Source organism: Barbus barbus, assembly GCF_936440315.1.
Source record: "Barbus barbus genome assembly, chromosome: 28".
In the NCBI taxonomy this organism is placed as follows: Eukaryota; Metazoa; Chordata; class Actinopteri; order Cypriniformes; family Cyprinidae; genus Barbus; species Barbus barbus.
This window is the reverse complement of record NC_136756.1, coordinates 9,583,402-9,608,583: the sequence shown is the minus strand read 5'-3', so window position 1 is coordinate 9,608,583 and position 25,182 is coordinate 9,583,402. Positions and strand designations below refer to the sequence as shown.

General features: G+C 35.1%; 2 protein-coding genes across 3 annotated transcripts; both read right to left on the bottom strand.

The window, feature by feature from the left end:
- Positions 1-2,279: 2,279 nt before the first annotated feature.
- On the bottom strand, positions 2,280-5,693 carry LOC306848778 (E3 ubiquitin-protein ligase NEURL3-like). 2 transcript variants are annotated; one of them, XM_079383547.1, is made up of 4 exons: positions 5,552-5,693; positions 4,125-4,625; positions 2,852-3,004; positions 2,280-2,764 (listed from the first exon to the last, which is right to left on the bottom strand). In XM_079383547.1, exons 1-4 carry the CDS (start codon positions 5,568-5,570, stop codon positions 2,586-2,588), a joined length of 852 nt encoding a protein of 283 aa, XP_079239673.1. In that variant the 5' UTR covers positions 5,571-5,693; the 3' UTR covers positions 2,280-2,585. The 2 variants fall into 2 exon arrangements, with proteins under 2 accessions (XP_079239673.1, XP_079239672.1); XM_079383546.1 differs by having other exon boundaries at positions 2,580-3,004; positions 5,552-5,630.
- Positions 5,694-7,319: 1,626 nt separating this feature from the next.
- Positions 7,320-24,168, bottom strand: LOC306848295 (uncharacterized protein; the record flags this gene model as incomplete). The annotated part of the gene is made up of 7 exons (XM_079382749.1): positions 7,320-7,352; positions 7,440-7,498; positions 7,718-7,780; positions 7,870-8,008; positions 8,207-8,400; positions 8,770-8,871; positions 24,135-24,168. 7 exons carry the CDS (start codon positions 24,166-24,168, stop codon positions 7,320-7,322), a joined length of 624 nt encoding a protein of 207 aa, XP_079238875.1.
- Positions 24,169-25,182: the final 1,014 nt, after the last annotated feature.

The window sequence follows — 25,182 nt, the reverse complement described above, 5'->3', positions numbered from 1 at the left end:
TAATTAATGACAGAATTTTAATTTTTTCATCCCTTTAAGGTATGGGGGTGATTTCAGACACAGCCAAGGTCTCCAGACTCACTAGAAACCTCCAGACAAGTGCGTTTGAGCTAACTGCAGCCGTCCAGGCGCAGGATTGGGCACGCCTGGGCTATACTGTTCATGCTTGCACTGAAACATACAATCTAAGAAATCAGCATGGTGATGTTAAAACTAACCCTTGTTGAGCAACTAGTTTTAAAAACAGAGGACAGAGCTGATGTTAACTGTAAGATTGAGGTTAAACTGAAAAAACACTTCCTCAAGAAGTCATTTTCACACCCAGTGATGCATTAGACAAAACCAGTGTATTATCACATGTACTAGACACTTCTGAAAAAGACTTTATCACAGGTTTATTCCAGGGAAAGGAGTTTGAAGTGGATGAGACTATTCATCCCTATACTTCCCCACACCACCTCCCTTTCCTCATATCTCACAATGATATGTAATGAGCAGTTAAATGGGTCACAAAAAGACTGTCATTCAAATAAATAAAGAGCAATTCAAGATAGGGATTATTGTTATAGCCTGTTATATGATAGGATAATTATTGTAACTACATTACCATTAAATAGTTTGCAATTGGCAAATTACAATATTTTTTTTTTTCCTGTGATGGCAAAGCAGTTATTACTCAAGTCAACAAGGAAATCCACTTACATGAAAAAAATAAATATTTTAAAAAAATTAATGTGCTGATTTGTTTTTCTAGATTATGATAATCCTTCTAGTCAGATTTTTTTTTTTTTTTTTTTTAAATGACTAAACAACACAATTGTTCATCCTGAAAAAAACAATAATTTCTTTTCAAAGAAACAAACATGTCATTGTGAGTCCAAACCTTTGAATGGTAGTTTACATTAAGATAGACAGACCATACAGAAGTACTAGAGTGTTTTGTAGTGACCCGAGGACACGTTCCGTGCTGCACGTCAGCTGTTGAAGAGGATGTTTGTTTTCTTCATCAAACTGAGCTGCAATCTTCAGCTCACTATGTGTGTCATTCTCTACCCCTCTCTCTGCTTTGACTCGGTGGCTTTGTAAACCCTCCCTCACTTCTTTTCGCCTTCCTAAGGCTCTGTTCTGCCATCCAAAATAAATATTTAACAGTCAGACAACGTGATCAACAACCAAAGGTCATGTCCCACTCATTCCGCCTCTCTCCTCACCCTATTTTTATGATTTTCCCACTCTTATAACTTTTCTGGGAAATATGATTTAATGCTGATGGCCAACTCATTAGACTTGTTGCCCACTGCAGATACAAATGATACAAGAAAGTACAACACCAAAGATCTGCATTAGGCTTAGAATAAGTCAGTATTTCACATCAGTTAGTCACTGCATTGATGGCCCCTTGTGCATTTAATATTTGATCATTTAACCTGAACTCATTAAAGTGAATCATGGTATATTTTATTATTAAACATTTGCATAAATTTTTCTAAATGTACTTCTTTAAATAGCTTAAAATCAGGCAAAAATTGTGTGAAAAACTAATCAATTGAAAAAGTATGAACATGGCCTACATAAGCAAGATTTCATATATTAAAATGTTTGGTTTAACAAATAGGCCTAGATTGTGTGTATATATTTAAATATATACCGGTATATAAACCTGCTTTTTAAAACTGTCAGATATGCATCACAGATTATTAGTTTATGCTAAAACTGTGTAATCCAAACGAATGACTTTAGACTTTTAACTCAAAGCTCTTTGTGACAACTAGCCCCGGTGTTATTTTGACTGGTTTAAATATTATGTATTAGGGCCTACCATTTCAAAAAGATAATATCAAAATAAGCATCATCCCGAGATCATTTTTTCCCGTATTTCTCAATATTCCCTAAAATCTCAAGTAATCTGTGGTATTTCAACATCAAAAAGCCAGAAACTAACAAACTAAACCAAATATAGCACTTTCTCTTATAAGTACACACTGCATTTCTCGCGCCCAAATCCGTGATTCCTCTTCTCCACCCTTCCTGACCATGTTCAACTTACTATTTTAAAGGAAAAAGCTCACTCACGTTTACATTTAGACTTTCTCTGCAACAATATTCCTATTGATGAACACTGAACATGAACGTCGTAAAACAATTTGGATAAGAATTACTATCAATTATGTGGAATTAAACAAACTTTCGTAAACGTTTCTTGTGTGTTGCTGGGAGTTTCTGTTTTCCTATAAAATAATGTGCAGTAGTGCAGGACCAGCAAAAAAATCAATCAAACAAACTGTTTACATAAAATGCATTTAATACAAAACTAAACAAACAAAAATACATTTTTACATAAATACATATTTACATCATAGATTTAGAACATCTCAGCATATGTACAAATATACATATATAATCAAAATGACTCAAAATAAAAATAAATATTCATTTAAATTCAGTGAATTTATCCAAAATTACTTACAAAGTAAAAAAAAATTAAAAATACATCTGCACAATGCAGTGACAGATTTGTACATTACAGCAGCACATAACTTAAAATACATTCAATATACATTCAACAAACTGGACTGGGAAGAAAGCTAGTGGTCATATGGCTGGAAGGAACCCAAGGGCTGACGACACAGAGGACAGGTCCCAAACATCATGTGAACCTTCATGGCGCATGAAGTACACACACATTTATGACCGCAGCTCAGACAATAGTTTGCCACATCACTGTAACACACCACACACTCCTCACAGTCTGGCGCTTCATGATCTAAAGCAAGAAAAGAGAAGAGTTTAGGTGGTGAAATGATGTGTACTAGGCCATAACAGAGCTGCCTTGCTCTTGTCTGATTCTCACCTGTGTTGTCAAGGTGAGGGTTTCTCAGGTTTCTCTGTTCCAGCATGCTCATTTGTTTCTTTTTCTCCTGCGTTTCTTTATCTTCAGTGTGTTTGATGTGTGTGAGAGCAGGACAGGACTGACTGCTGAAGATCCAGCGCTTCATTTTGGAACCTGTATACACAGAGCACATCTACTGTTAGGCAAAGACAACTAAAAAAAAACAAGATTTTCTTTATGATTATGCTTGAGTGTAGCTTTAATTCAAGGGTTTTCAAACTTGGAGACGCAAACGTTCCATGAAATCTTTTAGAGAAAAAATAAGATTTTACTAAATGTATTTTTAGAGCTGTCAAAGTTATCAGGTACATTTAAGATACTAATGAATTTGTTTGTTGTACATGACTTATTTATTTTACATTCACAATATTATTATTTGTATCTTATTATTATCTGTTCATAATTAACATAAATATTATTTATTATTATAAATATTACTACTAATAATTCTATCTTTAATTTTATTCATTAATTCAATTATTATTATATTATGCTTTCTAAAGGCTGGTTAGAAATCATGAGATTAATTGAGATTATTTTATTCTACTCTATGATAATCTGAAATATTATGACAATTCAATAAAAAGTACAGTTTTCTAGATAATATTTTAACAATTTTCTTTACAATGATATTATAATTTTTTTAGCAAACATCATTAATTCATTTGAATTAATCCTAAATTAATTAGCTGTTTTTATAATATTTTTTGCACACTGCATAAATGGGTTTTTCGTGAATATTATGCATTTATATTTTAGGAAAAAAGTTTGAAAACCCCTGGCTCTTTCTCTTACAGAAAAATATAGCATGATTTGATATAATATCATACTCTATCATACACATACCACAAAATTAAAAAGGTGTGTGATTGTGTGTATCGTTTGTTTGTTTGTGTGTGTGTGTGTGTGTGTGTGTGTGTGTGTGTGTGTGTGTGTGTGTGTGTGTGTGTGTGTGTGTGTGTGTGTGTGTGTCCAAAAATGAACATTCTGTCAACATTTACTTGCCCTCAAGTGGTTTCACACCTGTACCGATGAAACAATACCCATGCATTGGAAGTCAATGGGTACCATCAACTGTTGCAGCCCACGTTCTTCAAAATATCTTATTTTGTGTAAGAAAGAAACTCATAGTTTGGAACAGCTTGAGGGTGGGTAAATGATGATAGAATTTTCATTTTGGGTGAACTATGCCTTTAATCCACTAAGAGCACAATATGACAGACAGACGCCTCACCAAGCATCGTGACTGCCGTGGTCTGCCCGTAGACGTCAATCATCGCCCAGACGGGCCACTTGGGGTTCAGGGTGGTCTGCTCCGTGTGTGTTCTGCCATCAGAGCTTCGTGTCCTCAGACTGCCATTCTTCTTCAACATGAACTCAATCTCTGAGCCAGGGCGACAGATGTGCTCGGGGACTATCACTGCGGCGTACAGCGGAGAATTGGTCAGGTCTGGGATGGCCAGAGCGGGTAAAGTCGTCTGCTCGGGTGAAACATGAGTGAATCCGAGCCGCAGCGCTCCGTGCCAGTCTCCGTCGCAGCGCTCGACCCGCAGGCGCAGCTTCTCCTGGGTCTTCACCGGTCGCCCGCTGAACGTCAGCCCGTGGCAGAAGGACGACTCGTCCCTGGAAACCCGACGCCCGCCGTCACTCAGCGTTATCAGACGACCCTTCACGTCTGAGTGGAAATAAATCGCTTTCAGGCTCCACCGCGTGTGACACACGCACTCGACTTTCTCTAGAGGAGAAATAAGACAAGTCCGGCGTTAGAGATTCGTCTAAGGGGTGTGGCTCTCTCTGTTTTGATTCATATGTCTCTTTTGCAACTTTCGTTAACACGGGACTTTCCAGTACGTTTGATTCGCGAATCATTCTTTTGATTCAAACGACTCGGGAATCGAACTGATCTGAGTGCCTCTCGAGTCAATCCTCATTGAACCAAAAATTAACTAAAAACAGTTATTGAATATATTTATGACCTATATAAACACACATATGAAACAGAGTTGGTATGATTCTCAACCAAAAGATTAAAATTACATTGACATGTCTGCAACAACCTGAAGTAGGATACATGAAATTACAATCAACACACTTATTAATAAAACTTCAAATGTAATAAATGTATGTTTAATTATATAAATTGAACTGATTCTTTGAAACGGACTGTTCGAACGAACCGATTCATGGAACGTAGCCATACTACTGTCCAACTCACTCGCTTTTTAGCCTCTAGAGGCCTCTGCTCACTGACAAAATCACTATCCCTGCGTCCCAATGTGCATACTACCCACCCTATCTGGCCTAAACAGTATTGAAAATTACTATCACATAAAATTTATGACATGCTCTGTCATCTCCATCTAGCTTCGTGAAGTTTCTTTGTGCATCACATCACAGACATAATCAAGCTCGGACTCTCCAACGTTGCACGGTCAATCATAATTACAAATTATTAACACAATACAAAATATTTAATTGACGATGTAATGGTATGCATTACTGTAAATTGATTGGTTGGTCAACTTTCTTAAAACAAACAAAAATAACTTAATTTTAACTTACATTTTTATATACCAATATAATTCTCTTTAAACTTGACATGTTCTTTTTCATTAAGAGATATTGCTTAAAAGGTACCATTTGCCTATTTCATCTTTTTACCTTTCTTTTCCTCTGTCATCCTGTTTTCTTAGCCAGCTCTGGGTATCTTCTTCAGTAGGCTACTTCTGTTTCTGTGTCTAAGTGCATAGAGAATCTGTTGCTTTATAAATGCACGTGTTGCAGTTTATAGCACAACAATTCTGCTCATAGGATGAGGAGGGACTATTGAGGGCGGAGCCTGGAAGTTACCTTGAGGATGAGTCCATTCCGCCAAGTATAGGTCTCTGCGGAACAAGAAGAAGGTGTTTCCCAATTATTGGGCGTTTTCAAACCGGTCTAGGCATTTTCCAACCATCCAATCAAACCCGTACGGAAGCCCTTTCAGAAGCGGAAATGCGTTATTATTTCTCGCTTTTTCTTGATTTTTACTATTATGTCGATATCGCGACAGCATTTATGTCAAAATAAAATATGTGTATAAAATACAGGCTACAGTACCCATTTTCTTTTTTTTTTTTTTTAAAGTGTTACATTAAACTACTGAGAGATCTTTAATATGGAATTCTTTCCTAAACCAAATTTCCCGTTCTTATGTTATAAGATACAGATCTTGTATATAATAGCCTGTGAGTGTGTATTATATTTTATAATATTCTCTCCTACCTGCATGCAATTTTTCTCTAAATGTAAACCTTAAAAGCTAAAAGTATTACTTAAAAAAAAAAAATTACTTTATTACTCAACTATTTATAATTACATTACTGTTTTATTTTCGTTTTGTGTGTGTGTGTGTGTGTGAACAACACAACATAAATCAAGTTGTAACGGTGATTAACAAGGAAAATTAATAGCAATTTCCAATAAAGTTACCAAATCCTATTGTAAAGCCATGGTGAAAATGATTGTATTGGTCTTTCTCATCTGTATTTTTCAAAATATGATATTTATATGTAATGACTGATATTTAAGTGACATTTGTAGCTTACATTAAATGATATATAAAGTAAAACGTATTGACCTTTAAATTAAGGTAAAATGTGTTAACTTAGAATAATGACTCTGAAAATTTTAAACATTAGCATCACTTTATTGACCATATAGATACTGTAACCAATATGATGAAAAACTATATTGATAAATGCAGCATTCTCTACTTAATGTAATAGTAAAAAAGAGAGAATCCAATAAAATAAAATAAGCAATAAATGTGGCAAGCTCAACATGAGGAACACATTGCATGAAACATTAGATGCTTCCTCCAGCCTCATAGAAACAGTCGCTTCCGCAGTTCCTTGGAAGTCATCAGAGCCAAAGAACCCCTGCATCACACCTCTTTGCCCTCTTCCTCTGTAGCCTTCACCACAGTCTTTGTATGTAGTCTCACAATGGAGACATCTGGATAGACTGTATGGAACCCTGTACAGGTTTCTGAAATCAGTTCACGACACCTGAAAAAAAAAAGGTTGTCAGCTGACCTCATCATTGTCTTAATATTCAACCATACATAACTGAGAAAAAACAGAGAGAGAGCTGTGATTAACCAAACAGTGACACTAATAAAACTTACTGTCCAACCACCGAAAGTGAGCCTCTCGGCGGACACTTTCCATGCTCACAATGCTGTTTAAGCACCTGCAGGTGAGGGCAAGGGAGCCAATTCCAACATCACCATCTTGAAGCACAACCTCCAGTAAGATTTCACGAAGGACCAGCGGAGGAAGCTATACATGAACAAAACATAATCTGAACTTCTTGGTTATAATGATTCCCTTGCATTTTATAAATTGAGTAATAACAAATACATGCCTCCTGTATGTTCAGGGGCTGGTCAACGGTTTTTCCCCCCGTTTTCTTCATCCCACTATGAAGGGACAAATGAAGAACATCAGTAAATGACAGTCAACATTTACTATAAATAATAGAGCACCTCAAACAAAATAGATCATACCAGTTTTGTGTGGCTTGTCAGTCCGCCCTCTCTTTCTTTGCTGGATTTCCATGACCGATCTTGATAAATTTATGACATAAAAACACATTAATAATACAGTATATCAAGTTTCATTGCATGAAGATATGACAACTAAAAGTCACACTAACTGTAAAGGCATTTTGCTATCCTTGTCATTATTTTTTAGAAAAGCACTAATAACAAGGAAAATGAAAGAAAGAAAGAAAGAAAGAAAGAAAGAAAGAAAGAAAGAAAGAAAGAAAGAAAGAGTCAAACACCTTGGTGGGAATTTCTCCAACAAAAGGACAGACTACAAGGGCATAAAGTGGCTGCCCATCCACCTGACAAAGAGGAGTATAGTTTGTTTAGTGAATGAAATTCATTAACTTTCAGAACATGTACATTTGAACTCACAGAGCCCACCATATACCTGATGCTCCCCAAACTTTTAGAAAAATCTTGTATGCAGTTCTGTTTTGCATTTCTTCTCTCAGTCTGGATAGAAGATCAGTCTTTGATCCTTCAGTGCCAACTCCACAGGCCTTGCAGAGTTTTCCAATGTCTGCAACCTGGTAAAGCACACATATGTTTGATATTACATTACAATATGAAACTAGCTCTTTGTGTGTTAGTTCTAACTACGACTAGAAGGTAACAACTGATTTAGACCTGCATAGTGATTGTTTCATTACTGGTCAACCATCACCATTTTTAATCAACTGCAAATTATAAGAGGCTATAGAGATTTATACTGAGCTGGTGCATACCTTTAGCTTCATTAATTCATCACTGAGTCTCTCTTCTGTCATGTCTATTTCAGCGATGTTGTCTAGTGTATTTGTGGTCTGCACTTTCTTCCACTCTGTGTTTATCACAGATGGTGACCTGCGTGTGTGTCTGCCGATCCATGGGGCCCAGTTCTCATAATTGGGTTTCAAAGTGTAAGGATTTGTGTCTCCAACTAAAATCATACAGAAAATAATGTAGTGAAACAAATTCTTGAAACAAGGCATTTTGTTTAGATGTGGAAATACATGTGTAATGCAGTGGTTCTCAACCACATTCCTGGAGGCCCCCCAACACTGCATGTTTTCCATATCTCCTTAATCAAACACACCCGATTCAGATCATCAGCTCATTAGTAGAGACTCCAAGATCAGAAATGTTTGTGTCAGACAATGGAGAGATGCAAAATGAGCAGTGTTGGTGGGCCTCCAGGAACGTGGTTGGGAACCACTGATGCAATGAACTCAACTAGTATATGTACAAGAGACAAGGAAGTGGTTTACATTATTGCACATGATAGCCTAATTGTCTTTTTGCAACTTACTCCTCAACAAGCCAGTTGCAATCCTCTCCATTGAAAGTCTCCAGAACTCCTCGGAATTCACCTCTCCATTGAAGGTTTCAGTTGGCTCACTTATGTCACTGACTGGATAAAGAAACAAAATTAAAATATAGCTGCGAGCAGCGATGACGGGCCCAAGCCGTCAGCATACGCCACCCCGGTGGCATCGATAAAACGGTGCCCAGCGAGCACAAGCATCACAGTAACCCTCTGGCAGTTTGGTTTTAAGGGATACGGCAATTAAAGGGTTAATCCAAACCATCAACTCTGTGAAACACACACACACAGAACAACATATAAAACTTTAAATTCTGTGAAAATATATTTTTCATTGGTAGTTGATGTTAGTTAATGCATTTACTAATGCTAACAAATGAGAAATTATTATAGTTACCAAAGGTTTTAATGATTTATAAGCATTTTTTAATGATTTATTTTTCCATTAACTAACATGAATAATTTTTTCTAACACAAATGAATAAAGTAAAAAATATATTGTTAATATTTAATGTTATTTGTGAATTAACCAATGTTAAAAAACAACATTATTTAACTGTTGTTAATTTACATCATTAATAAATATATACCATTTAATGTTGATCAAAATCAATTCCAAAATGTGTTAATATATTATTACATTTTAATGTTTTATCTTTTGAACATGACTATTTTTCTAATATTACAAATATTTTGTTCATTGTTAGTTCATTGTAAGTTCATACTATCAATGAAGAATTAACATGCTGTAAAAAATATATTTTTCATTGTTAGTTCATGTTAATTAATGCATTGCCTACTGTTAACAAATGAGACTTAATTATAAAGTGTTATCAAAACCTTTAATGCTTTATAAGCATTTTTTAAGGATTTTATTGAGATGTTTAAACAGACCCTCTCCCTCTCTCTCTCCCCCTCCACACTCACTGAACTCACTCAGTCAGTCACCCACCCAGTCACCTACCGCAAACATTAGAAGCACAGAGACAGGAGAACTCTGATAGTTTTTAAATGTTCTCCTCTGTATAGTGTATTGTAAATTCATGAAATTAATCACATATCCTCAGACTGTATTGTTCTGTGTATGTAATTTTTTATGAAGTGTTTGGAAGCTGCTCTTAAAAGAAAAAAAAAAAAGAAAAGTTTTCTCTTTTTTACTGTAACTTTAATAAATTGCCATTAAATCATCGTTCAAGATATCCTAAATCCGTCCGCAATTTAGCATCTTCAGTATTTTGGCATCATAAGAAAAAATGTTTGGTGTGATTTACGTGTTTCTGTTTGGAGGAGTATGAATTTGTTTACAGCCTGTTTAAAAACAAAACCCACATTAAAATAAATATAGCCGACTTCCTGTTGGTCGTAGCTAATGACTGTAAATTAGAAAGTTGTCCGGATTAATAAGAACAATTTATATACCGAGTTTGGTGTCTGTAGCTATCATTATATATATATAAACATTAATAATTATATACCATTTAATGTTGATCAATATTAATTCCAAAATGTGTTAATATATTATTACATTTTAAAGTTTATCTTTTGAACATGACTATTTTTCTAACATTAAAAAGATTAATAAATGCTTTAAAAAAATTGTTCTTTGTTAGTTCATACTATCATGGAAGAATTAACATGCTGTAAAAATATATTTTTCATTGTTAGTTCACGTTAATTAATGCATTTCCTAATGTTAAGAATTGAGACCTTATTTAATGATTTATAAGCATTTTTTAAAGATTTTAAAAAACAGACCCTCTCTCTCTCTTTCTCTCTCTCACCCAGCTCCTCAATCCACACAGTCACTCACACAGTCACTCACACCCCACCCCACCCCCACCCCTCACTCAGCTGCAGGCTGGCAGGGAGCTCTCACTCAGCAGTCTAACAGCTTTCTGATAGTTTTTAAATTTTCTCCTAAGCATAGTGTATTGTAAATTCATGAAATTAATCACATATCCTCAGACTGTATTGTTCTGTGTATGTAATTTTTTATGAAGTGTTTGGAAGCTTCTCTTAAAAGATAAAAAAAAAAAATATATATATTTTTTACTGTAACTTTAATAAATTGCCATTAAATCATCGTTCAAGATATCCTAAATACGTCCGCAATTTAGCATCTTCAGTATTTTGGCATCATGATAAAAAATGTTTGGTGTGATTTCCGTGTTTCTGCTTGGAGGAGTATTAATTTGTTTACAGCCCGTTTTTAAAAAAAACCCACATTAAAATAAATATAGCCGACTTCCTGTTGGTCGTAGCTAATGACTGTAAATTAGAAAGTTGTCCGGATTAATTAGAACAATTTATGTACCGAGTTTGGGGTCTGTAGCTAAAACTAACCCCCTCATTTTTGACAAAAGGTGGCGCTATAGAGTGTCTCTTCCACGCCCGTTTATGAGCTTTTTCCAGTGTCTAACTATCATTAATACTGATATGTGTGTTGAGTTTCATGACATTCTAAACATGTTATCTGCCTCAAAATCACCAGAAACAAATTTTCAACTTTGACACGTTGCCATGGCAACATAATTTTAGATATCAATATTCCCTTCACAGTTTTACATCGGCCGTGTTTTGACATTATTCTGGTGAAGTTTGAAGCAAATCGAGTAAAAAGAAGATGCTGAATTCAAAGCATTTTGAAAACGACACACTTCCTGCAGCCAGTTGGTGGCGCTATAACTTTCAGTCATAATAGTCACATCTATCCGATCGGCATCATACAACGAACAAACCACTGGAGTTTGATCTACATCATACAATGTATGTGGACGTTATTAGGCATTTCCTGGGTCTCATTTTTCGCCATAACTTCATCGCCTCGCCACGGGCAAACCGTTCGACATATCAAAAATATCTTCGCAATTTAGCGTCCCCAATGTCTTGAGATCATGTTCACCGAGTTTGGTGGCAATCGTATGGAAATCCTCAGAGGAGTATATCAAATTCCAGAGCATGCGCTTTTTAAACAGCCCTGAATAGCCGACTTCCTGTTGGGCGGAGCCTAAGACATGCTGCGCGGAAGTTGTTCGGCTCAATGAGTTCTATATGTGTACCGAGTTTCATATGAATACGTGCAAGTATGTGTGAGCTATACATCGTGTTTTCTGACAATTTTCCAGGGGGCGCCGTAGAGCCCCTGTGCCACGCCCGGGTCCCAGCCTCAGCGGCGTCCTAATGGCCGCAGGTTCCAATGTGCGTGCCAATTTTCGAGAGTTTTCGGGCACGTTAAGGCCCCCAAAAGTGCCCGGATGATTGAAATAAAAAAAAAAAAAAAAAAAAAAAAAAAATATAGCTGCAAGCAGCGATGACGGGCCCAAGCCGTCAGCATACGCCACCCCGGTGGCATCGATAAAACAGTGCCCAGCGAGCAAACGCATCACAGTAACCCTCTGGCAGTTTGGTTTTAAGGGATACGGCAATTAAAGGGTTAATCCAAACCATCAACTCTGTGAAACACACACACACACAGAACAACATATAAAACTTTAAATTCTGTGAAAATATATTTTTCATTGGTAGTTCATGTTAGTCAATGCATTTACTAATGCTAACAAATGAGAAATTATTATAGTTACCAAAGCTTTTAATGATTTATAAGCATTTTTTAATGATTTATTTTTCCATTAACTAACATGAATAATTTTTTCTAACACAAATGAATAAAGTAAAAAATATATTGTTAATATTTAATGTTATTTGTGAATTAACCAATGTTAAAAAACAACATTATTTAACTGTTGTTAATTTACATCATTAATAAATATATACCATTTAATGTTTATCAAAATCAATTCCAAAATGTGTTAATATATTATTACATTTTAATGTTTTATCTTTTGAACATGACTATTTTTCTAATATTACAAATATTTTGTTCATTGTTAGTTCATTGTAAGTTCATACTATCAATGAAGAATTAACATGCTGTAAAAAATATATTTTTCATTGTTAGTTCATGTTAATTAATGCATTCCCTACTGTTAACAAATGAGACTTAATTATAAAGTGTTATCAAAACCTTTAATGCTTTATAAGCATTTTTTAAGGATTTTATTGAGAAGTTTAAACAGACCCTCTCTCTCTCTCTCTCCCCCTCCACACTCACTGAACTCACACAGTCAGTCACCCACCCAGTCACCTACCGCACACATTAGAAGCACAGTGACAGGATATCTCTGATAAGTTTTAAATTTTCTCCTCTGCATAGTGTATTGTAAATTCATGAAATTAATCACATATCTCAGACTGTCTTGTTCTGTGTATGTAATTTTTTATGAAGTGTTTGGAAGCTGCTCTTAAAAGAAAAAAAAAAAAAGTTTTCTCTTTTTTACTGTAACTTTAATAAGTTGCCATTAAAACACTGTTCAAGATATCCTAAATCCATCCACAATTTAGCATCTTCAGTATTTTGGCATCATGAGAAAAAATGTTTGGTGTGATTTCTGTGTTTCTGCTTGAAGGAGTATGAATTTGTTTACAGCCTGTTTAAAAAAAAAACCACATTAAAATAAATATAGCCGACTTCCTGTTGGTCGTAGCTAATGACTGTAAATTAGAAAGTTGTCCGGCTTAATAAGAACAATTTATGTACCGAGTTTGGTGTCTGTAGCTATCAATATATATATATATATATAAACATTAATAATTATATACCATTTAATGTTGATCAATATTAATTCCAAAATGTGTTAATATATTATTAAATTTTAAAGTTTATCTTTTGAACATGACTATTTTTCTAACATTAAAAAGATTAATAAATGCTTTAAAAAAAATAGTTCTTTGTTAGTTCATACTATCATGGAAGAATTAACATGCTGTAAAAATATATTTTTCATTGTTAGTTCAGTTAATTAATGCATTTCCTAATGTTAAGAAATGAGACCTTATTATAAAGTGTTATAAAAATCTTTAATGATTTATAAGCATTTTTTTAAGATTTTAAAAAACAGACCCTCTCTCTCTCTTTCTCTCTCTCACCCACTGCCTCAATCCACACAGTCACTGACAGCCCACCCCACCCCCACCCCTCACTCAGATGCAGGCTGGCAAGAGCTCTCACTCAGCAGTCTAACAGCTTTCTGATAGTTTTAAAATTTTCTCCTAAGCATAGTGTATTGTAAATTCATGAAATTAATCACATATCCTCAGACTGTATTGTTCTGTGTATGTAATTTTTTATGAAGTGTTTGGAAGCTGCTCTTAAAAGATAAAAAAAAAAAAGTTTTCTCTTTTTTCTGTAACTTTAATAAATTGCCATTAAAACACCGTTCAAGATATCCTAAATCCGTCCGCAATTTAGCATCTTCAGTATTTTGGCATCATGATAAAAAATGTTTGGTGTGATTTCCGTGTTTCTGTTTGGAGGAGTATGAATTTGTTTACAGCCCGTTTAAAAAAACAAAAAACCCACATTAAAATAAATATAGCCGACTTCCTGTTGGTCGTAGCTAATGACTGTAAATTAGAAAGTTGTCCGGATTAATAAGAACAATTTATGTACCGAGTTTGGTGTCTGTAGCTATCATTATATATATATATATAATCATTAATAATTATATACCATTTAATGTTGTTCAATATTAATTCCAAAATGTGTTAATATATTATTAAATTTTAAAGTTTATCTTTTAAACATGACTATTTTTCTAACATTAAAAAGATTAATAAATGCTTTTAAAAAAAATGTTCTTTGTTAGTTCATACTATCATGGAAGAATTAACATGCTGTAAAAATATATTTTTCATTGTTAGTTCACGTTAAATAATGCATTTCCTAATGTTAAGAAATGAGACCTTATTATAAAGTGTCATCAAAATCTTTAATGATTTATAAGCATTTTTTTTAAGATTTTAAAAAACAGACCCTCTCTCTCTTTCTCTCTCTCACCCACTGCCTCAATCCACACAGTCACTCACACAGTCACTCACAGCCCACCCCACCCCACCCCCACCCCTCACTCAGATGCAGGCTGGCAGGGATCTCTCACTCAGAAGCAGTCTTAACAGCTCTCTGATAGTTTTTTAATTTTCTCCTAAGCATAGTGCATTGTAAATTCATGAAATTAATCACATATCCTCAGACTGTATTGTTCTGTGTATGTAATTTTTTATGAAGTGTTTGGAAGCTGCTCTTAAAAGAAAAAAAAAAAATAATAATTCTCTTTTTTACTGTAACTTTAATAAATTGCCATTAAATCATCTTTCAAGATATCCTAAATCCGTCCGCAATTTAGCATCTTCAGTATTTTGGCATCATGAGAAAAAATGTTTGGTGTGATTTCCGTGTTTCTGCTTGGAGGAGTATTAATTTGTTTACAGCCTGTTTTTAAAAAAAACCCACATTAAAATAAATATAGCCGACTTCCTGTTGGTCGTAGCTAATGACTGTAAATTAGAAAGTTGTCCGGATTAATAAGAACAATTTATGTACCGAGTTTGGTGTCTGTAGCTAAAACTAACCCCCCCATTTTTGACAAAAGGTGGCGCTATAGAGTGCCTCTTCCACGCCCGTTTATGAGCTTTTTCCAGTGTCTAACTATCATTAATACTCATATGTGTGTTGAGTTTCATGACATTCTAAACATGTTATCTGCCTCAAAATCACCAGAAACGAATTTTCAACTTTGACACGTTGCCATGGCAACATACTTTTAGATATCAATATTCCCTTCACAGTTTTACATCGGCCGTGTTTTGACATTATTCTGGTGAAGTTTGAAGCAAATCGAGTAAAAATAAGATGCTGAATTCAAAGCATTTTGAAAATGACACACTTCCTGCAGCCAGTTGGTGGCGCTATAACTTTCAGTCATAATAGTCACATCTATCCGATCGGCATCATACAACGAACAAACCACTGGAGTTTGATCTACATCATACAATGTATGTGGACGTTATTAGGCATTTCCTGGGTCTCATTTTTCGCCATAACTTCATCGCCTCGCCACGGGCAAACCGTTCGACATATCAAAAATATCTTCGCAATTTAGCGTCCCCAATGTCTTGAGATCATGTTCACCGAGTTTGGTGGCAATCGTATGGAAATCCTCAGAGGAGTATATCAAATTCCAGAGCATGCGCTTTTTAAACAGCCCTGAATAGCCGACTTCCTGTTGGGCGGAGCCTAAGACATGCTGCGCGGAAGTTGTTCGGCTCAATGAGTTCTATATGTGTACCGAGTTTCATATGAATACGTGCAAGTATGTGTGAGCTATACATCAAGTTTTCTGACAATTTTCCAGGGGGCGCCGTAGAGCCCCTGTGCCACGCCCGGGTCCCAGCCTCAGCGGCGTCCTAATGGCCGCAGGTTCCAATGTGCGTGCCAATTTTCGAGAGTTTTCGGGCACGTTAAGGCCCCCAAAAGTGCCCGGATGATTGAAATAAAAAAAAAAAAAAAAAAAAAAAAAAAAAAAAAAAAAAAATAAATATAGCTGCGAGCAGCGATGACGGGCCCAAGCCGTCAGCATACGCCACCCCGGTGGCATCGATAAAACGGTGCCCAGCGAGCACAAGCATCACAGTAACCCTCTGGCAGTTTGGTTTTAAGGGATACGGCAATTAAAGGGTTAATCCAAACCATCAACTCTGTGAAACACACACACACAGAACAACATATAAAACTTTAAATTCTATGAAAATATATTTTTCATTGGTAGTTGATGTTAGTTAATGCATTTACTAATGCTAACAAATGAGAAATTATTATAGTTACCAAAGGTTTTAATGATTTATAAGCATTTTTTAATGATTTATTTTTCCATTAACTAAAATGAATAATTTTTTCTAACACAAATGAATAAAGTAAAAAATATATTGTTAATATTTAATGTTATTTGTGAATTAACCAATGTTAAAAAACAACATTATTTAACTGTTGTTAATTTACATCATTAATAAATATATACCATTTAATGTTGAAATCAATGTTTTAATGTTTAAAATCAATTCCAAAATGTGTTAATATATTAAATTTTAAAGTTTTATCTTTTGAACATGACTATTTTTCTAATATTAAAAATATTTTGTTCATTGTTAGTTCATTGTAAGTTCATACTATCAATGAAGAATTAACATGCTTTAAAAAATATATTTTTCATTGTTAGTTCATGTTAATTAATGCATTCCCTACTGTTAACAAATGAGACTTAATTATAAAGTGTTATCAAAACCTTTAATGCTTTAAGCATTTTTTAAGGATTTTATTGAGAAGTTTAAACAGACTCTCTCTCTCTCTCTCTCTCTCTCTCTCTCTCTCTCCCCCTCCACACTCACTGAACTCACACAGTCAGTCACTCACCCAGTCACCTACCGCACACATTAGAAGCACAGAGACAGGATATCTCTGATAAGTTTTAAAATTTTCTTCTCGCCATAGTGTACTGTAAATTCATGGAATTAATCACATATCCTCAGACTGTCTTGTTCTGTGTTTGGTGTGAATTTGTGGTTTCTGCTTGGAGGTGTATGAATTTGTTTACAGCCCGTTTTGAAAAAAAAAAACACATAAAAAAAAAAAAGCCGACTTCCTGTTGGTCGTAGCTAATGTCTGTAAATTAGAAAGTTGTCCGGCTTAATGTGAACAATTTATGTACCAAGTTTGGTGTCTGTAGCTATCATTATATATATATAATCATTAATAATTATATTCCATTTAATGTTGATCAATATTAATTCCAAAATGTGTTAATATATTATTAAATTTTAAAGTTTCTCTTTTGAACATGACTATTTTTCTAACATTAAAAATATTTTGTTCATTGTTAGTTCATTGTAAGTTCATACTATCAATGAAGAATTAACATGCTGTAAAAAATTATATTTTTCATTGTTAGTTCATGTTAATTAATGCATTCCCTACTGTTAACAATTGAGACTTAATTATAAAGTGTTATGAAAACCTTTAATGCTTTATAAGCATTTTTTAAAGATTTAAAAAAAACAGACCCTCTCTCTCTTTCTCTCTCTCACCCAGCTCCTCAATCCACACAGTCACTCACACAGTCACTCACACCCCACCCCCACCCCCTCACTCAGCTGCAGGCTGACAGGGAACTCTCACTCATAGAAGCATTGTAACAACTGTCTGATAGTTTTTAAATTTTCTCCTCTGCATAGTGTATTGTAAATTCATGAAATTAATCACATATCCTCAGACTGTATTGTTCTGTGTATGTAATTTTTTATGAAGTGTTTGGAAGCTGCTCTTAAAAGATAAAAAAAAAAAAAAAATCTCTTTTTTACTGTAACTTTAATAAATTGCCATTAAATCATCGTTCAAGATATCCTAAATCCGTCCGCAATTTAGCATCTTCAGTATTTTGGCATCATGAGAAAAAATGTTTGGTGTGATTTACGTGTTTCTGCTTTGAGGAGTATGAATTTGTTTACAGCCCGTTTTAAAAAAAAACCCACATTAAAATAAATATAGCCGACGTCCTGTTGGTCGTAGCTAATGACTGTAAATTAGAAAGTTGTCCGGATTAATAAGAACAATTTATGTACCGAGTTTGGTGTCTGTAGCTAAAACTAACCCCCCCATTTTTGACAAAAGGTGGCGCTATAGAGTGCCTCTTCCACGCCCGTTTATGAGGTTTTTCCAGTGTCTAACTATCATTAAAATGGATATGTGTGTTGAGTTTCATGACATTCTAAACATGTTATCTGCCTCAAAATCACCAGAAACGAATTTTCAACTTTGACACGTTGCCATGGCAACATAATTTTAGATATCAATATTCCCTTCACAGTTTTACATCGGCCGTGTTTTGACATTATTCTGGTGAAGTTTGAAGCAAATCGAGTAAAAATAAGATGCTGAATTCAAATAATTTTGAAAACGACACACTTCCTGCAGCCAGTTGGTGGCGCTATAACTTTCAGTCATAATAGTCACATCTATCCGATCGGCATCATACAACGAACAAACCACTGGAGTTTGATCAACATCATACAATGTATGTGGACGTTATTAGGCATTTCCTGGGTCTCATTTTTCGCCATAACTTCATCGCCTCGCCACGGGCAAACCGTTCGACATATCAAAAATATCTTCGCAATTTAGCGTCCCCAATGTCTTGAGATCATGTTCACCGAGTTTGGTGGCAATCGTATGGAAATCCTCAGAGGAGTATATCAAATTCCAGAGCATGCGCTTTTTAAACAGCCCTGAATAGCCGACTTCCTGTTGGGCGGAGCCTATGACATGCTGCGCGGAAGTTGTTCGGCTCAATGAGTTCTATATGTGTACCGAGTTTCATATGAATACGTGCAAGTATGTGTGAGCTATACATCAAGCTTTCTGACAATTTTCCAGGGGGCGCCGTAGAGCCCCTGTGCCACGCCCGGGTCCCAGCCTCAGCGGCGTCCTAATGGCCGCAGGTTCCAACGTGCGTGCCAATTTTCGAGAGTTTTCGGGCACGTTAAGGCCCCCAAAAGTGCCCGGATGATTGAAATAAAAAAAAAAAAAAAAAAAAAAAAAAAAAAAAAAAATAATAATCCTTAGAAGAACAATAGGGCCCTGCGCCTTACTGGCTTGGGCCCTAAATATAGCTGCGAGCAGCGATGACGGGCCCAAGCCGTCAGCATACGCCACCCCGGTGGCATCGATAAAACGGTGCCCAGCGAGCACAAGCATCACAGTAACCCTCTGGCAGTTTGGTTTTAAGGGATACGGCAATTAAAGGGTTAATCCAAACCATCAACTCTGTGAAACACACACACACAGAACAACATATAAAACTTTAAATTCTATGAAAATATATTTTTCATTGGTAGTTGATGTTAGTTAATGCATTTACTAATGCTAACAAATGAGAAATTATTATAGTTACCAAAGGTTTTAATGATTTATAAGCATTTTTTAATGATTTATTTTTCCATTAACTAAAATGAATAATTTTTTCTAACACAAATGAATAAAGTAAAAAATATATTGTTAATATTTAATGTTATTTGTGAATTAACCAATGTTAAAAAACAACATTATTTAACTGTTGTTAATTTACATCATTAATAAATATATACCATTTAATGTTGAAATCAATGTTTTAATGTTTAAAATCAATTCCAAAATGTGTTAATATATTAAATTTTAAAGTTTTATCTTTTGAACATGACTATTTTTCTAATATTAAAAATATTATGTTCATTGTTAGCTCATTGTAAGTTCATACTATCAATGAAGAATTAACATGCTTTAAAAAATATATTTTTCATTGTTAGTTCATGTTAATTAATGCATTCCCTACTGTTAACAAATGAGACTCAATTATAAAGTGTTATCAAAACCTTTAATGCTTTAAGCATTTTTTAAGGATTTTATTGAGAAGTTTAAACAGACTCTCTCTCTCTCTCTCTCTCTCTCTCTCTCTCTCTCTCTCTCTCTCTCTCTCTCTCTCTCCCCCTCCACACTCACTGAACTCACACAGTCAGTCACTCACCCAGTCACCTACCGCACACATTAGAAGCACAGTGACAGGATATCTCTGATAAGTTTTAAAATTTTCTTCTCGCCATAGTGTACTGTAAATTCATGGAATTAATCACATATCCTCAGACTGTCTTGTTCTGTGTTTGGTGTGAATTTGTGGTTTCTGCTTGGAGGTGTATGAATTTGTTTACAGCCCGTTTTGAAAAAAAAAAACACATAAAAAAAAAAAAGCCGACTTCCTGTTGGTCGTAGCTAATGTCTGTAAATTAGAAAGTTGTCCGGCTTAATGTGAACAATTTATGTACCAAGTTTGGTGTCTGTAGCTATCATTATATATATATAATCATTAATAATTATATTCCATTTAATGTTGATCAATATTAATTCCAAAATGTGTTAATATATTATTAAATTTTAAAGTTTCTCTTTTGAACATGACTATTTTTCTAACATTAAAAATATTTTGTTCATTGTTAGTTCATTGTAAGTTCATACTATCAATGAAGAATTAACATGCTGTAAAAAATTATATTTTTCATTGTTAGTTCATGTTAATTAATGCATTCCCTACTGTTAACAATTGAGACTTAATTATAAAGTGTTATGAAAACCTTTAATGCTTTATAAGCATTTTTTAAAGATTTAAAAAAAACAGACCCTCTCTCTCTTTCTCTCTCTCACCCAGCTCCTCAATCCACACAGTCACTCACACAGTCACTCACACCCCACCCCCACCCCCTCACTCAGCTGCAGGCTGACAGGGAACTCTCACTCATAGAAGCATTGTAACAACTGTCTGATAGTTTTTAAATTTTCTCCTCTGCATAGTGTATTGTAAATTCATGAAATTAATCACATATCCTCAGACTGTATTGTTCTGTGTATGTAATTTTTTATGAAGTGTTTGGAAGCTGCTCTTAAAAGATAAAAAAAAAAAAAAAATCTCTTTTTTACTGTAACTTTAATAAATTGCCATTAAATCATCGTTCAAGATATCCTAAATCCGTCCGCAATTTAGCATCTTCAGTATTTTGGCATCATGAGAAAAAATGTTTGGTGTGATTTACGTGTTTCTGCTTTGAGGAGTATGAATTTGTTTACAGCCCGTTTTAAAAAAAAACCCACATTAAAATAAATATAGCCGACGTCCTGTTGGTCGTAGCTAATGACTGTAAATTAGAAAGTTGTCCGGATTAATAAGAACAATTTATGTACCGAGTTTGGTGTCTGTAGCTAAAACTAACCCCCCCATTTTTGACAAAAGGTGGCGCTATAGAGTGCCTCTTCCACGCCCGTTTATGAGGTTTTTCCAGTGTCTAACTATCATTAAAATGGATATGTGTGTTGAGTTTCATGACATTCTAAACATGTTATCTGCCTCAAAATCACCAGAAACGAATTTTCAACTTTGACACGTTGCCATGGCAACATAATTTTAGATATCAATATTCCCTTCACAGTTTTACATCGGCCGTGTTTTGACATTATTCTGGTGAAGTTTGAAGCAAATCGAGTAAAAATAAGATGCTGAATTCAAATAATTTTGAAAACGACACACTTCCTGCAGCCAGTTGGTGGCGCTATAACTTTCAGTCATAATAGTCACATCTATCCGATCGGCATCATACAACGAACAAACCACTGGAGTTTGATCAACATCATACAATGTATGTGGACGTTATTAGGCATTTCCTGGGTCTCATTTTTCGCCATAACTTCATCGCCTCGCCACGGGCAAACCGTTCGACATATCAAAAATATCTTCGCAATTTAGCGTCCCCAATGTCTTGAGATCATGTTCACCGAGTTTGGTGGCAATCGTATGGAAATCCTCAGAGGAGTATATCAAATTCCAGAGCATGCGCTTTTTAAACAGCCCTGAATAGCCGACTTCCTGTTGGGCGGAGCCTATGACATGCTGCGCGGAAGTTGTTCGGCTCAATGAGTTCTATATGTGTACCGAGTTTCATATGAATACGTGCAAGTATGTGTGAGCTATACATCAAGCTTTCTGACAATTTTCCAGGGGGCGCCGTAGAGCCCCTGTGCCACGCCCGGGTCCCAGCCTCAGCGGCGTCCTAATGGCCGCAGGTTCCAAAGTGCGTGCCAATTTTCGAGAGTTTTCGGGCACGTTAAGGCCCCCAAAAGTGCCCGGATGATTGAAATAAAAAAAAAAAAAAAAAAAAAAAAAAAAAAAAAATAATAATCCTTAGAAGAACAATAGGGCCCTGCGCCTTACTGGCTTGGGCCCTAATAATCCTTAGAAGAACAATAGGGCCCTGCGCCTTACTGGCTTGGGCCCTAATTAACACAAATTAACTGCAAATAGAAAATGACAAAAAACTATGATTGTTTACCTGCCATGTTGAACACTCCCTTTTTATGTAAGTCCATTACAACAACTGGAGGATGATGTCCACATTTTAGACACGAAAAGGCATAATCATGGTGAGTTAGTGCCTCAAAATGTAAATATGCCTGAAGAAACTCTGTCTCCTTTGGGTAAGGCACGCGTGTTGTCTTTTGCAATATGGAACGCACCCTTCCAACTGACACATGATCCTGAGTGAGAACAGTCATGAGAACATATATCAGTGCTAGATTAAGTTGAACAATCTTGAGCCTAATGTATTTTAAATTTCAGAAACAAAACCTGAACAGAATTCCTTATGAAGATGCATAGAAAGATGCTTAGCAGCACTTTATCATTAAAGTTGTGAAGCCCATGCATCCAGTCCTGGTATCGGTAAAACATACCACAATTACTGCATTTCTTGAAGTATGTGGATATTCCTAATGAGGTAAATAAACAAATAATAATAGTACAAAATGTCAAATAATCACTTGGCAATTATTGTGAATAGCATACTTTAATACTCCATTAATACTGGAGTATAATGCAAAAAATGACATGTACTACTCACAAAAAGTTAGGGATATTCAACTTTTGCAAACTGACTTATTGTCTGGGGAGGCACAGCATCCCACTCTTCTTAAAGGGCTGCCCTCAGGTCATTGAGGTTCTGGGGTGCAGGGTCACGACCATGATATTAAAAATAATAAACTTAACAAGCAATGCTTTTTCAGCTTTACTGTGGAGCTTTTCTTGTTTTCTTACAGCGCACCTCACACTCAAACACCATTTCATATATGAAGGGAGTGTGTTCTGGACTGAATGAAAAAATAATTTATCCAAAATATTATAGTTTTTAATAATGTTTTAATTAGATAAAATTTGCAGTTAGATTAATGTGCACAACACTTTCCTTAAAATGTATTTATTGTTATTTTTTGTACATATTAGTACCTATACCCTCCGGTTTGTTTTAAAAAAAACAATTTTAAAGCCTAGTCCTAGACTAAAATGTAAGTCTGAGCTGTTTCAACTGAAATAAACTTGCACTGACTGATCTTAAAATATATCAATGCACTTGTTTTGTCTCAAGATGAACACCAGTAATGTTTTTTTCTAAGCATGTTTATGAAAATTATTTAAATGTCCTAATTGAACTATGGACTAATCCTGGTTTAGGCTAAACCCTGTCTGTGAAACCGGGCCATAATGTCCTGGGGACATAAATGGCACCTATTCGGTGGAATAGGCCATTAACATTTGTTTACAACTAATTATTAACTTATTTATGTAGTGTTTTCTAGTCTGACAAGCTAACTATTAATTTTTATATTAGAATACGCCGACAGGAAAAAATTAAGCAAACTACCACCATCAACACTAAAGTAACAAACTTATGCACCAAAAAGTTAGCGAATGTTTGCTAATAATGGTTAGCGATAGACTGTAAGTGGCAGACCTCTTGGAGCTTTTTCTGTCGAATCATGTTGCAAGCAAATTTACACAAACTAATTAAAACGTTAACTTAGAAAAAATGAGAATTTACAAAAATCCACTTACATCCATATGCAGGACAGGTGATCTCTCTCCTCATTTCACCGCGTTCTTGCTTTCTCACTCATATCTGATGGGAAAAGCGTATTCAAGTATTAGGAATCGCCCACTCAAGTTTCAGCAAACCAGGCACAGAGGTTGGAAAACGCCTACCCAGTTGGAAAACGCCCCAAAATTGAGGCACGCCTTTTGTTGCTCTGCAGAGACCTCATTCTCCCATTCCGGGGCAGTAAAAAAAATTACAGCAGTTGGGATTTTTTTTACGTATTTAGTCATCCAAATGTTTTTGTGTGTACAAATGGGAAAGCAAAAAAAAGTAGTTGGGGGTTTCAATGAGCACTTTTGATCATGTGGTTTTACAGTTTACCATTAGCAGTATGCTGCTATCTTCTGTTGTCCACCAGAGTACTTTCACTTTCCCTTTTTTGTTTTTGTTTGATCCTTGTTTTTGATTTTTGTCATTTAAGAACTGTAATGATTTCTATCATTGCAGAAATGCTGTCATTTCATTAAATTCAGGAAAATTACATATTGACAACCAATGAGAAAAACTCAATAAATTCAGTGTAAATTTTCACGTTTGCCATGCAGCCATTTCAATGATTCATTAAGCTGTTCTCTAAAAGTAGCAATATTTGCTGGATCGAGGGTACTTTGGTTTGTGTTTTGCTGTTTGGTGGGGTTAAAGCTCTCCACTGTTTCAATAAGCAGTCAGCAAATTCAGAAAGTTCACTTTCAGTTTGAGTGTTTGAGTCAAGGTTAGTATATTTATGATATAATATGCTCATTCAGCCAATCTCATATAAAATGAAATCTTAAAATCATATGTTCAAAAAGGAAACTAAACCATGGGGTTGAGAATTAGGGCTCATAAAATTCATGATTGTTCCTCCTCAGATGATTGCAAGTTTTCAGACTTGGTAAATAAACATTAACAGAAATCACAATGAGTCAATTTCCTCAGGCATGCGCTTTTAAACTGCTGTGCATAATTTAAATACTCAGAAGCATGTAGACACACAGTTCTAATGAACATTCCAGCTACATTCTTTTC